The 14272-nt window shown below is 38.1% G+C and overlaps 1 protein-coding gene across 1 annotated transcript; it reads left to right on the top strand.

Moving 5' to 3' along the window:
* Positions 1-2296: 2296 nt before the first annotated feature.
* On the top strand, positions 2297-14044 carry FAM240B (family with sequence similarity 240 member B; the record flags this gene model as incomplete). The annotated part of the gene is made up of 2 exons (XM_084237514.1): positions 2297-2439; positions 13878-14044. 2 exons carry the CDS (start codon positions 2297-2299, stop codon positions 13969-13971), a joined length of 237 nt encoding a protein of 78 aa, XP_084093640.1. The 3' UTR covers positions 13972-14044.
* Positions 14045-14272: the final 228 nt, after the last annotated feature.

Raw genomic sequence — 14272 nt, 5'->3', positions numbered from 1 at the left:
TTTTTTTCCATCTCTGATTTCTACATGTCAGTGGCACATGATTTTCAGGTTAAAGAGTGTGAAAAGACCAGAAACCAGTGTTGATCTCACTGAGGAAACTTTAAGATTAAATCAAATACAAATCATATTTCATATTGACTGATAATTTATCCCAAGGATACATTCATTATATGTCACAGAACCATGGAGCCTTCTCAGAAAGCTGATGATCAGGATGAACTGTTAATTTTGGATTTTACTTCACAGAGTAACCTGGGACTGGGGAATAAACTATAGAATTTTCTTTTGTTTTAGTTTATACAAATGCCATTATCTAGATCCTCATTAGATAGAGGTTAAGTGCATGAACCTCACACAAAGTCAAGGTATAATAAACATTATTTGATTAAGTTATATTTATTTGAGCAGTAGCTCTAGTACTCTTTAAGTGTAAGCTAATTAGTGAAGTAAATTTAAGAATACCATTAGATGTATGATTGGTTCAAAACTGGCAATGATTTTTTGTAAATAGAATTTACTGCAAATGGATAAAAAGTCTAATTAAAAAATGTTTTTGCTACATGGGTGCAGGGTGATAAAACTGCTCATTTATCATTTGTTTAAAGAACAATCACATTTTGCTGTATATATGGAAATGAGGAAGCTGAGATACAAAACTCCCGTAACATATAAGATAAAATCTATTTATTCCCTTGAAGCTGATGCTGACAGGTTTCCCTGACTCTTGGAGTCAGAGGGCACCTCTAGAAAACCAAATTTCTTCTCACTGCAGGATATTTACATATACCCTACACTTTCCCTTCCAAGAAAAGATTTTTCCACCTCTCTGATACAGGTGCCAGAGTCTATTATTAACATAATAGATCTAAAATATAAAACATTGTATATTATAAATCATTCTATATTATACATCTATATTCTGTTATCCTATATAATAAAATATTGTAATTGTACAGCATAGAATAGTTTTCCTATAAGATAAATATGTAGATAATGTAATTTATTACTTTAATCCTTTTCTAAACTCCTGTTCTATCCCCTTGCCCTCAGGCTCTCCCCTGGAAACCCAGCCTGCACAGAATCACTGAGATTTTGTGGCCAGGGAGTGAAGGTCTAAGTTTTATTCCAATCACCAGATAGGGGCAAAGCTCTTCTCTAAGCAGGCACTCAGCAGAAGTCATAAAGAGACCTATTTCACAGTCCTTTGCACTTATATGCCTACCACAGCCACTAAGATCTGGACGGTGGGTGATGTTCAAGTGAAAAGTAAATGTTTTTTAATATTAAATGTGTACTTTCATGGGACACAGACATACAGCCAGAACTTGCTCTGGACATAACCATTTACAAATATAATTAAGTTATTGTGTGATGAGTTTCTGTAGAAAAGAGACCATCCACTTGGAAGATGCACTGACCAAGGTAAAGTTTCCATTCTTCCATATTTGTTATGAGATGATAGACAATTCCTATCTCTGTTTGCTCATTTGAATAATGAGTGCATGGCCACCTATTTCATGGGGTTGTAATGAAGATCAAATGTCACTGTATATAAAATGATAAAATGCGTATGTGTTCAATTAATGGTTGCTGTTATTCTATGAGGAAAGAGGCAAGAATATATTTGTTGAGCATCTATCTGTCACCCATTGTGTTTAGAGATTTTGCATATATCATCACATTTTATGCACACACACCCCACTGTGATCTAAATTAAAGTATAATTTTTTATAAGTTAGGAAAGTTAAAACTATGACTTTCATACAAATACAAAAGGGATCAATGTGAGATATATTATTTAACTTATAACTGAGAAAACTAGTATTACAGTTTTTTCTAAGGAGAATTCAAAACACACACATAAAGAGGCAAACAAAAATACTGACATGAAATTATAAGTAGATGAAAAATTGTTTGATATTCACAGAGATTACAATTGCATTCCACTGTACAAAGTTTATTTGAATGTCTAGCTTCAAGAGTCATTTGCATTGCCAGCATTCTTCTATAATTTACAGAGTTGAAAAACTGCTCAAAGACAATGAAAGAAGTAGACTTTGATCATCTGATACCCTTTTTATATTTGCTCATTTCAAAATTTTTCACTATTTGCTGACATAATCATTTTTATCTGCATTTACAGTTGGGGAAAAAGACTTATGGTAACTGGTTTGTCTCCAGTCACAAGAAGTATAAATGGCCCATGTCTGGATTCACACTCATCCGTTATCACTCCGATCTTAGAGTGGTTTTATTTGAGGTTCTAGGATTTGTTTTTTCTTTTAATTTGCAGGGGATGAATAATCAATATATTCGCCGGGAAGTCTTCTGCTGTGAAACTTGTCATGAGCTCAAAAGCTTCTGGGAAAAAGAAATTAGCAAGCAGACTTGCTACCGGGAACTAGAGGAAGATCGTCAGGGAAGGAGTGCCTTGAGGAAGTATGTAGATTGTTTCTCTACTAATATTTTTTAAGTGGTTTTCCCCCAAAATATGCCAAATGTAAAGATGGAGGGATTGAATTATTTTCAAGAATGCTTAAGAGTGGATATGATATGTTAAAACCATTGCAGCCCCAAGAAGAAGCAAGAGGTTGAAAGAAGTTTATTACATTCCTTGGTCTGGGGGTGGGTAGGGGTGGCACTAGGATTTCATAAGGTGGCAGTAGATAGAGGGGAAGTCCAAGCCAGAACCTTTATTGTGGTTTCCAAGGGAAAAGCAAGGCAGGAGACAGCTCAGATTTGTCCAGTTTGAATCAATTGCAGGGGGCATTGGCTATATATTTGATCTCTAGTTGTTTGGTACTTGACCCTGGGATGATATAGGGCAGGCAAATATGGATTCATGTGTGAGAGTTAGATAAAGATGTTGCTGGAGCCACAGACTCAGTATTAGCTGAAATGCTCCTCAGCATCTCTAGGAAAAAAATAGCTCTAAGAAGGATAGTCTTTCCCAGGCCAGCAAGGTTTGTAAGATGGCAAATCATAAATTGCAGAAAATAAAAAACATGATAATACTTCTAGTCAGTCAGTCTTGCCCCCATCAGGGTTTTTTCAACTTCAACATTGTTGACATTTATGACATTATTATCAGCTGTGGGGATTGTTCTGTTCTTTGCAAAATGCTTAACAGCATCTCTCTAAACATTAAGGGAGACCAGGAGCACTACCCTCCCACAATGTGATAACCAAAAATATCTCTTGACATTGCCAAATACCTCCTGGAGGGCAGAGTTGGCTCTGATTGAGAATCAATGACTTATAGATATAAGTAAATATATATACACACAAACACACACACACACACACACACACACATAAATAAAAAAGGACATTTATATCTTGATGAACTGAAAAAAGTCTCTTCCCCATCCCAGTTGTTAAGTCCCCAGCACATGAAGTTATACTAAATGTAAGGGTTCAATCCACAGATACGTGTAAGTGTGAAAGATCCCATCTAAGATGAAACATTAAGATTCTGGAGGCAAGAATAATGTGATCTCCCCCACTCTGGCAAGTGTTAATCCAGCTGGAGGAATCTACTGGGAAAGAAACATTTACTTATGTGAAAAGACATGTGCCACTTGTGTCAGCTTTGCTTTCAAATAAAGAGCCAGCAACTGCCTTCACATGTGCTCTGCCTTTGGAGCAGATGGGCCAGCTCAAACCTCCAGGGCTGTCTGGGTTCTATGGTCCTAAAAAGAGACCCACCCAGCCAGGCTAGCTGTTAATATTTTTTGCTAAAAAAAAAAAAAAAAAAAATCCATATATATCCTAGATGTACCAGGCTCCTCGAAAGAATATAGATTTTTTCAAACCAAAACCAGAATATCAGAGTGTTTGTTTAAATCCTACTGATCTGACCAGGTTGAAATGCTGTCCTAACAGAATAATGGTCCTCCAATATACGCTTGCTGAGCAGTACAGACTTACATGGACTTTTACCGTTCCATGGACTCTGCCTCCTCAAACTACACTATACACAAGTGCATACCCCCAACAAACATAAACACACACAATACCCACACCCTTTTTTTGCTTACCCTTTGTTAAAAAAAGGCAAATGCAAGCTGCTGTGCAATGAAGAAATGTTGTAAAAGACAAGCTCTAAAACTTTCCACTAATGCCTTTGCTGATAGGAAAACAAAGCCAATAATGCTGTGCGGTTAAGCAGAAAGCACTCTTGCCAAAGCTGGGCTGAGGGAAAACAGGTGTTTGCCAAGGGCGTGTTTGTTAACACAGGCCTGAAGTTACTGAATGACCAGAATGTGGCAGAGCTGCAAAGAATCCATTTACCCTGGTAACTGAAGTCTCTGGTAGAGACCTTGGAGGTGAGATCACAAGGCAAAGTGGGTGGCCTCCAAACTGAAAAACCCCTTACTCCGGCTGAGTCTGACCAGGAAGAAGCAACACAACGGAGATGGGATTAACTGAAAAAATTAAAAACTGCAAATAACTAATTAAGGCAATTTGAGAAAAGTTAGGGACAGGGCAAGTACAGTAGTAAAACTCTCTGATTTGCAAATAAGTCTGTTTTGCCTTTAAAAAAGTTAAAGTGCAGAGAGTACAATTGGAGTACTGAGATCTGAAAGGTGGAGGTGAATTCAGTAAACGATAAATTCCGTAATGTCAGGGATTATTATTTTACTATCCGTCTCTGCATGTGGTAGCCACTAAAGTGCTTTACTCAGCTCCTTCATGATTCCAGGCAGTGAGGATGAGCACAGCTGCCCCAACCTTTTTGAATCAGCCACTGCCTTTGAGCTGCCACCACATTTATCATTGAACTGACTGCTCCAATCAATGACCGAGAGTGGCAGGGGTAACCATTCTGGGAAAGTCTTCCTCCTCCCTGCCCCTAAGAGGGCTCCCCTGGTTGGTGACCTTTCCTCAGGGACTCCACAGCAGTACAGTCTTAGGTTTTCCCAGAACTGTACTGTGGTGTGGGGCTCTTCTTCCCCAATCATTTCTTCCTTCCCTCTCTCCTTTCACAGGTACCACACAGCGTGAAGTCTGAAGTCCCTCCATTAACATTCCAGGGCCCTCCTCATTTATTTTTTCGTGTATGTGTCCTCCACACTTATTTATGGAAGGATCCAAACTGACACATTTATTGAGTGCCTACCACACAAGAAGTAAAACTAATTATGTGCCCAGTTGATCTTCACTGTTTCCCAATAAGGACATTATGAATCTTGTTAACAAATCTCACACATATGGTCAGACTACTTCTCAAGGGGAATTTATATTCTTAGATATTATCTCTAGCTCCTTGACAAATCTAATGAATCTGAAATAACAAATCACAAACATATCTTGGTCTACATTTGAAAAGCAGAGTTAGTCTTTCTAAACTTAAGGAAAAATGTTCTCTTCAACATTTTACTGCTGTTTTTTTGCTTCTCTACTGTATCTGGATCTGTATACTAATTTTTAAGCATTATCTTCTTCATATTGATTTTTCTTACTACAAAAGAAAAGATCCATATATGTCCTTTTATTCACCAATTTACTGAGACCCTAAAGATAAATGGAAATAACACTGTGATGAAAGTCATTGACCAAACATACCAGCAAACAATATAAGTATTCATAAAACAGGATTTATGAGGAACTTGGATAGATGGCACCCTTAATCCATCACAATCTGGCAATAAATAATGAGATGGCTACTATAAGAACTGAAATATATGCCATAAACTCCACATTCCTAAATTCTGACCCTAGAATAAATGCATCACTCCAAATGTGTTAATTAAGGTCCTCTAAGAAGCAAAGGGCAAGGCAAAATTAGACGAGAGTAAGATTTATTTGGGGAAGCTCCTGTGAGAAAAAAGAGGAAGAAATTATGGTGTGGTCATGTTTAACAATTCGCTCATAGAGGGAAAAAATGCATTACATGTATATACATACATAAGTTTACTATTAACGTTACCATATAAAGTGTGTGTAGCACCATGTATAAATAATAAGAAAATATAGAATATTCTTTATTATAAATTCCATATAGCCCTCTGATTTTCACATTATGCTTTAAACTGAAAGTAATTATTACAATTTGTTTGAGATTTTCATATGCATAGGAACCAGCCAAATTTCTCCTTATGGGGTGTCGATCAAATTCCATTTTGCAAATATTGATGTATGGTGTTCCAGCATCTTTTTCTTTTTAAAGATTTATTTATTTATTTATACAAGCACTGGGTACAGTCAGAAGCGCGGGAGGGTGAAAGAATTTACCAGAGCCAGAGCGGGGAACAGAGCAGGCAGGCTGACAAAGTACACTGCTGAGGGGAGCAGCGGGCGGCAGGAAAGGTCTGTGTGCCATGTGGGACCCTCTCCCAGTGGCCAGGGATCAAACCAGCGCTGCAGAGGCTGAGAGCAGCTTCACAACCCAGTGCTCAACCACTGCTCCACCGGGGAGGCCCCTTTTTCTTTTTTTTAATAAAAAATTTTCCCTCCATTGAGATGCCTTTACCACTTGTCAAAAGTCAATTGATTACATTTATGTATATTTATTTCCGGACTCTATTTTGTTCCATTGATTAATTTGTCTGTTCCTTCACCAATGCCAAAGTATTTTGATGATGATAGCTTTATATTGTTTCTTCTTCAAAATTATTTTAGCTAATTAAATTATTTTGCCTTTCCATATAAAATTTATTTATTTATTTTCTTTTTGCTTAAAATTGAGTTTATTTTGGTTTGCATAGTGGTTTGTATTTTGGAATTATAGGTCTACCCCAACCCTCTTCAAGTGTTATTACCATACATCTTCCACCACCAAAACAAAAATATATAGAGTCCATTGTGTTCCCTCCCCATCTTGGCCCTCACCCTTGCCCCTCATTTCCTTTCCTGGATTCATCAGTTCTATAATCAGTTTTCCTGGTTTAATTGTTAAGTTTGGCTTTATCTGTTCCTTTGATTACATTCTCTATAATCCACTTATAAGTGACACCATCCGGTATTTGTCTTTCTCTTTCTGACTTATTTCGCTTATCAGAATCCCTTCCAGATCCATCCATGTTGCTGTAAATGACATGAGTTTGCCCTTTTTTAATCAGAGTAGTGTTCCAACACATATAAATACCACATCTTTTTGATCCACTCATCTGTTTTTGTAAATTTAGATTGTTTCCGTATTTTAGCTATTGAAAATAGTGCTGCAATTAACATGTTTCTTTCTAATTACTGTTTTTGTGTTCCTTGAATAGATACCTAAGAGTGAAATTGCTGGATCATAAGGCAGATCCATTTTTTTTTTAACTTTAAAAAAAATTACAAAATTACCATATAAAATCAGATAATAATAAGGAAAACAAAACACAAAGAATAACCCTAACAGCCAGATAACCTGGCTAATATCGTTTTATTAACATTGTTCTAGCCTCTCTTAATATACATAGACACAGATACAGAGAGATACATATATGTCTATGTATATGTGTACATGTGTGTATACATACATATATATATACATAACACTACATTATGTTTAAAAGAAAAGTAGGATCATCCAGAATATGTTGTTTTGGGATATATACTGAAAACAATTCTGTGGACAGGATATTGTCACATTACTCAGCACTCAGATCCATTTTTAATCTCTTGAGGAAACTTCATACATTTTCCATAAGGGCTGACCCAGTCTACATTCCCATTGACAGTATAATAGGGTTCCTTTTTCTCCAGACTTTCACCAGCACTAGATGTTTGTGGGGTTTTTTTATATAGACTATTCTCACAGGGATGATGTGGTATCTCATTTTAGTTTTGATTTGCATTTCTGTAATGATAAGTAATAATGAACATATTTTTCATGTGCCTTTTGACCATCTGTTAGTTTTCCTTGAAGAACTGTCTATTTAGCTCTACTGACCATTTCTCAGGGTTATTTGTTTCTTTTATATGGAGTTGTATGAGTTTCTTAGCAGATCCTTATTAGCCCCTTGTTATATTTATGTTCACAGATATTTTCTCTCATTAAGTAGGGTGTCTTTTCATTTTAGATGTGATTTCTTTTGCTGTGTAGAAGCTTTACAGTTTGATGTAGTCCCGATTGTTTATATTCTCCTTTGTTTTCCTTGCTGCTGGAGACAAATCAGCAAACATATTTCTGAAGTTTATGTCATAGAGTGTTTTGCCTATGGCTTTTATCTTTCTTTTTGTTATGTGGTAAATTACATCAATTGATGTTGAACCATCCATGTGTCCCTGAAATAAATCCTACTTGGTTATATAAACCTTTTAATGCATTGTTGGATTTTTTTCCCTAAAATTTTATTGAGGATTTTTGCTTGTGCTCATTAGGGTAATTGGTCTGTACTCTTCTTTTTTGTACTGTCTTTATTTGGTTTTGGTATTAGAATATTGTGGTCCTCATAGAATTTATTTGGAAGTATTCCTTCTCTTTCAAATTTTGAAAGAATTCGAGGACGGGTATTAGTTCAACCTTTAAGGTTTTGTAGAATTCACTTGTGAAGATTTCTGGTCCTGCCCTTTTATGGGACACTTTTGATTACTCTGTCAATTTCTTTGCTTGTGTTTGGTTTGTTCAGGATTTCTATTTCTTCTCTATTCAGTCTCAGATGGCTGTGTAATTCTAAGAATATGTCCATCTCTTCTAGGCATATATATCTGCGGTATCTGTTGTAAATTCTCCATAGTTTCTGATGCTGGGTTTTGGGTTTTCTCCCTTACTTTTTCATTTTCTAGCCAGATATATGTGTATTATGTTTATTTGTTCAAAAAACCAGCTTTGGTTTAATTAATTTTGGAACTATGTTTTATTTTAATATCCTTTTCATTTATTTTTGCTTTTATTTTTATTATTTCCTTTCTGCTATTGGCTTTTGGTTTTGTCTGTTTCTTTTCTAGTTCCTCTAGTGGGTGATTAGTTTACTTATTTGAGTTCTGTTTCTCAAAGTGTGCCTGTATTGCTACATACTTCCTTCCTAGTACCTCTTTTGGTGTGTCCTATAAGTTCTGGAAGTGTTGTTGTCATTGCCATTTGCCTTGAGGTATTTTTTGATTTCTACATTAACTCAGTAGTCTTCCAGTACTGTGTGTTCAGTCTCTATGTATTGGAGACTTTCCCCTGCTTTCCACTTGTAATTGAATTCTAGCTTGGTACTTTATGATCATCAGAAAAGATGCTTGGTATGACTTTAATCTACATGAATTTTTTATAGTTGCTTTATGACCCAATATGTGGTCAATCCTGGAGAATGGCCCATGTGCTCTTGAGAAGAATGTGTATTCAGCTGCTTTAGGGGTGTGGTGTTGTCTAATTCTCTGTTTAACTGTTACGTTCCTATTTATTTTCTGTGTAGTTGATCTGCCCATTGGTGGAGGTGGGATGTTAAATCTTTTACTACAAATTTGTTTTTCCCAGTGTCTGTTTTCAGAGTTGATAGTAATTGCCTAATATAATATGATGATCCTACATTAAAGAGTAGGATTATACATTAAAGAGTATTATGTCTTCCTGACATGTTGTACCCTTAATCATAATAGTGCCCAACTCTGTCTTTTGTTAACTTTTTTTAGCTGGAAATCTACTTTTTCAGATAAACATATAGCAATGGATGTATATCAGTAAATGTATAGCAATATATGCACATCCCTGACTTTCTCTGGCTTCTATTTGCTTGTACAATTGCTTTCCAGCCCCTTTTCTGAGTCTATGCTTATCTTTGGAGTTCAGGAATGTTTTCAGGAGGTGGACGAGGATGGATTCTGTTTCCTAATCCAGTCAGATTATATGTGCCTTTTGATCATTGAGTTTAGTTCATGTATATTTTGAATGAATATTTTTATATTAAAGCCTGTTATTAACATTTGTTGTGGTTCAATATATTTCCTTTTCTTTAGTTCTTTGTGTATGTTTTTCTCTCAGGTAAGATATGAGTGCTCCTTTCAATATTTCTTGGAAGGGGTGGAGGTTGTAGTGTTTACAGACTTCTTCAGTTTCTCTTTGTCTGAGAAAGCCTTTATTTCTCCCTCATATCTGAAGGAGAGTTTTTTAGGAGAGAGTTTCTTGACTGCCAGGTTTTATCTTAGAATATTTGAATCATATCATTCCATTCTCTTCTTAACCATACTGTTTCTTCAGAGAAGTCTGATGTTATCCTGTTTGGGGTACCTATATAGGTTTTCTGCTTCCACTTGCCAACTTCAATACTTTTTCTTTGTCTTGAGCTCTTGGAAGTTTCACTGCTATATATCTTGGTATAGGCCTCATTTTGTTTTGGTATTTCAGGCATCTTTTAGCTTCCTGGATTTGTAAACTTAATTCCTTCCTTAGGTTCAGGAAGTTTTCTGCTATAATTACTTTAAATTCATTTTCTTTTCCCTTCTCTCTCTTTCCCTTCTGGTATTCCCATTATTCTTATGTTGACATTCCTCATGGTGTTGGATAATCCTCAAAGTGTTTCTTCTTTTTTTAAGCTTTATTTCTCTTTCCTTTTCTTTTTTTTTTTTTTTTAGGATTTGTTTTACTTACTTATGCATGCAAGAACTGGGGTTTAGGCCTAAGGTGTGGAGGGTGAGAGGTTTCACCAGAGACAGAGTGGGGTGCAGAACAGGTGGATCTACTGAAATACACTGTTGAGGGGAGCAGCAGGCAAGATAGAGAGGTCTGCTGTGCCATGTAGGTTAGCTTCCTGGTCAAGGATCCAACTCATGCTTCAGTGGCTGGTGATAGCTTGATAGTGTGGAGACTTTAACCCCTGCCCCACCAGGGAGGCCCTATTTCTCTTCCTTTTCTACCTGAATTCTTTGTCCATTCACCTCTTCAAGTACACTGATTGATTCTTCCATGTGGTTTATTCTTCTCCCATATCTTTCTCCTGAAATTTTCACATCTTTTATTGTTCTTTATATAGCCTGAATCTCAATAGTTTTCTGATTTAGAAATTTAATTTGGTCTTCAGCTCATTGATTTTCTCATGACAATCATTTGCTTTTCTGTGCTTTTTTTTCTGTAATTTTCCATTTCTTTAAGTATCTGTATTGTGTCAAGTTTGAACACTTTATCTGATAGGAAGAAAAGCTCTTCCAAGTCTTTGTGATTGGGTTCTAAAGATTTGTTTTCTCTCTGAATGTATTGTTCCTCTGAGGATTTATGTAACTGTTGTGTTTTTCCTTATCCATATTATTATTACTGGCTTTTGGTACTGCACTTCTGTTGGGTGGGTTTCTGCTGGGCACAACTCCTTATACTGTTACAGGGCAGGAATGGGGAACCCCAGAACCCCCAAACATGCCTGTTCTAAATAGTTCTGCCATCCGCCACATCAGCACAAAACATATATGACTTTAATGGAAAGGATCCTTAATACAATTAGTAAACAATACAAGAAAGACAAAGAATATAGTTTCTGAATCAAGCACCCAAAGTTACCCATCCCCTCGTGGGTAAATGTCCACCCAAACAGGATTGGCCCAGAGTACGTCCAAAAGCTTGCCACAAGTCTAAAGCCCCTTTTAGTGGGGACCCACAAAAAAGGATCAGAAAAAAACAGACAAGTATGGGAGGAAAAGAGCAAAATCAAAATCAAGATAAAAGCTGCCATTGTTAACCTCCCTATGGGTCTCTCACCCACATCTGTTTCAACCAGTCCATGACCAAAAGGCAAGCATAGTTTCTTCACATGTCTCTCTGCTCCATGTGCCTCCTCCAGGCTCCTTCTGGCTCTCCAACCTGTTTCCTTCCTTCCTCAGTCCCTTCTCCAGTTTTTTCTCTTCTTTTTTTAGCTCCACCCTTCCTTGGGTGGGGCAGGGAACCTGGAACTTCCCCTTTTCCTGAGCACCACTCTGTTATAGTACCACACTGGCTTGGGCTCTTATCAAGAAATGTGCAATGCCTGGGTCCTAGAGCATTGCTGGCTCTGCCCTGATGCTACGTGGAGTCTTAACAAGATGGTGTGTGCAACATCAGTAGCCAGTGGTGGTGTCTCTTCCCTAAATGCTGAATGGTGCATTCAGTGGGTGGTATGCACAGTGGTGGAGGGCAGCAGTGATGGGGCCCCACAACCCAGGCCCTGGGTTAGGGCTGGCTCCACCCCAGATTCTGGGTGGTGTGCAACTCTCCCCTGCAAGGTAGGTTCATTGTCACAGAAGAAAAGAAATTTTGCAGTCCTTTAATGCTGAGAAGGGGAAACATACACACAGGTAGGCAGACAGAGCAAGGGAGAAAGAGCCAGAACAGCAACTCCACTGCCTAGCCCCCTTTAGCAGTTAGGTGTTCATAGCCACACTACAGATACATTGTTGCAAATGCAAGGACCATCTGTTGTTTGCTAGCTGTCCCAATAGTGGAAAAGAGCATTTCAAGGTATAGGCTGTCAATTGTGTGCCCAATTTACTCATTTTCCTTACACTGGACTGGGTAGTCACAGGGTAACACACATCATGGTGCCAGTAGGCAGAAGTGGGTGCCCCCCCCCACACTGGGTGGGAGGTATTTGCCTACTTTTCCTTTTCATCAGTGTTGTCCATTGTCCTTAACTTTTTTCCAGTCTCCATTTCCATTCTTCCCAGTGGCCACTGATGTTGCACACATGATCTGGTTAAGACTCTATGTAGCTAGAGCTGCCGTATGATCCAGCAATTCCACTCCTAGGTATTTACCCAAAGGACACAGAAACATCAATTCCAAAGAACACCTGCACCCCTATGTTCATAGCAGCACTATTTACAATAGCTAAGCTTTGGAAACAGCCCAAATGCCCAGAAATAGATGACTGGATCAAGAAGATTTGGTAAATATATACCATGGAATATTACTCAGCATTCAAAAAAGATAAACACATGCAATTTGCAGCCACATGGATGGCGCTGGAAGGGATCATGCTCAGCGAAATAAGCCAGAAAGAAAAAGAAAAATACCGGATGATCTCACTCATAGCAGGAATCTAGAAAACTTAAATAAGGGACCAGGAAAATGAATAACTATAAGAAAGTGAAAATCAAAATCAACAAAAAACTATGAACCAGAGACACTTTTTGGGAGGTGGGGGGCAGGAGGGGAGGGATTGGGGTCAGAATGGGGGGGGGGGGTTGCAATTGTATGGGGAATATAAAAATAAAATTTATTATTTAAAAAAAAAAAAGACTCTATGTAGCATCAGGGAGAAGCCAGCAATGCACTAGGGCCCAAGAGGATACCCCAACACTGCACACTTCCTGATAAGAGGCTAGGCCAGTGTGGTACAAGGAGTCATGCCTAGCAGAAACCTCACCACAGCAGTGGAGTGTTGTAGGGGTGTCTCTTTCTCAAGGCACATGCAAGGTGGCAGAGGCAGAGCAGCTGTCGCATCTATAAAAAATTTAGATTAAACTTGTTATTGCCAGAAACATCCTGCTGGGATTTTGATTGATATTACATCGAATCTGCATATCAATTTAGGAGGGAATAAATTGGCGGTAAACTCCATATGCATAATCACTACTCATTTGTCTATTGGATATCTTTTCTTTGCTGATTTGCAAATGCCAGTGTTTCCATTGAAACTTTTTTTTTTAAAAGATTTATTTATTTATTTATTTGTACAAGCACTGGGTACAGTCAGAAGCTCGGGAGGGTGAGAGAATTCGCCAGAGCCAGGGCAGGGAGCAGAACAGGCAGACTGACAAAGTACACTGCTGAGGGGAGCAGCGGGCGGCAGGAGAGGTCTGCGCGCCATGTGGGACCGTCACCTGGTGGCCCGGGTCGGAACTGGCACTGCAGAGGCCGCGGGCAGGTTCGCAACCCAGCGCTCAACCACTGTGTCACCAGGGAGGCCGAAACTATTCTTTAGAAGAAAGAAAATGTTACTGGACCAGCAAATGTAAAGACAAATGCACTAACTCTGTGTATTATTTGCCCTCCTCAGACTTAGGGAAGAATGGAAACAGAGGCTGGAGAAAAGGTTGAGGATGATGGACAGCTCTGATGAGAAGGAAAAGCAGACAAACACCTTGGACTGAGAGTGGCTGCCTTGTTGACTTCAAGGAAAACAAGCCATCATGGTTACTCTTCAGGGAGAAAAAACAAACACCCAAGTCATGTTGAGGAACTAAACAGTGATTCTCTATTTACTCTCCCATTTGTGAGAGGATTTGCATGTGAAACCTCCCTCAGTGCTAATGGCAGTCATTATCCTACTCAATCCTCTCTACACAGAGAGGACAGGATGTCTGCCAATGGGATATTGAGCTTGGCTCATTTAATGTAAAAAGCTCTTGGAATTAACACTCACCATGTTTCAAAAGTCCATGTAATTTGATT

Source organism: Talpa europaea (genome assembly GCF_964194135.1).
Source record: "Talpa europaea genome assembly, chromosome: 7".
NCBI lineage: Eukaryota > Metazoa > Chordata > Mammalia > Eulipotyphla > Talpidae > Talpa > Talpa europaea.
The sequence above is the reverse complement of the archived record's forward strand: the minus strand, read 5'-3'. Positions and strand labels throughout refer to the sequence as shown.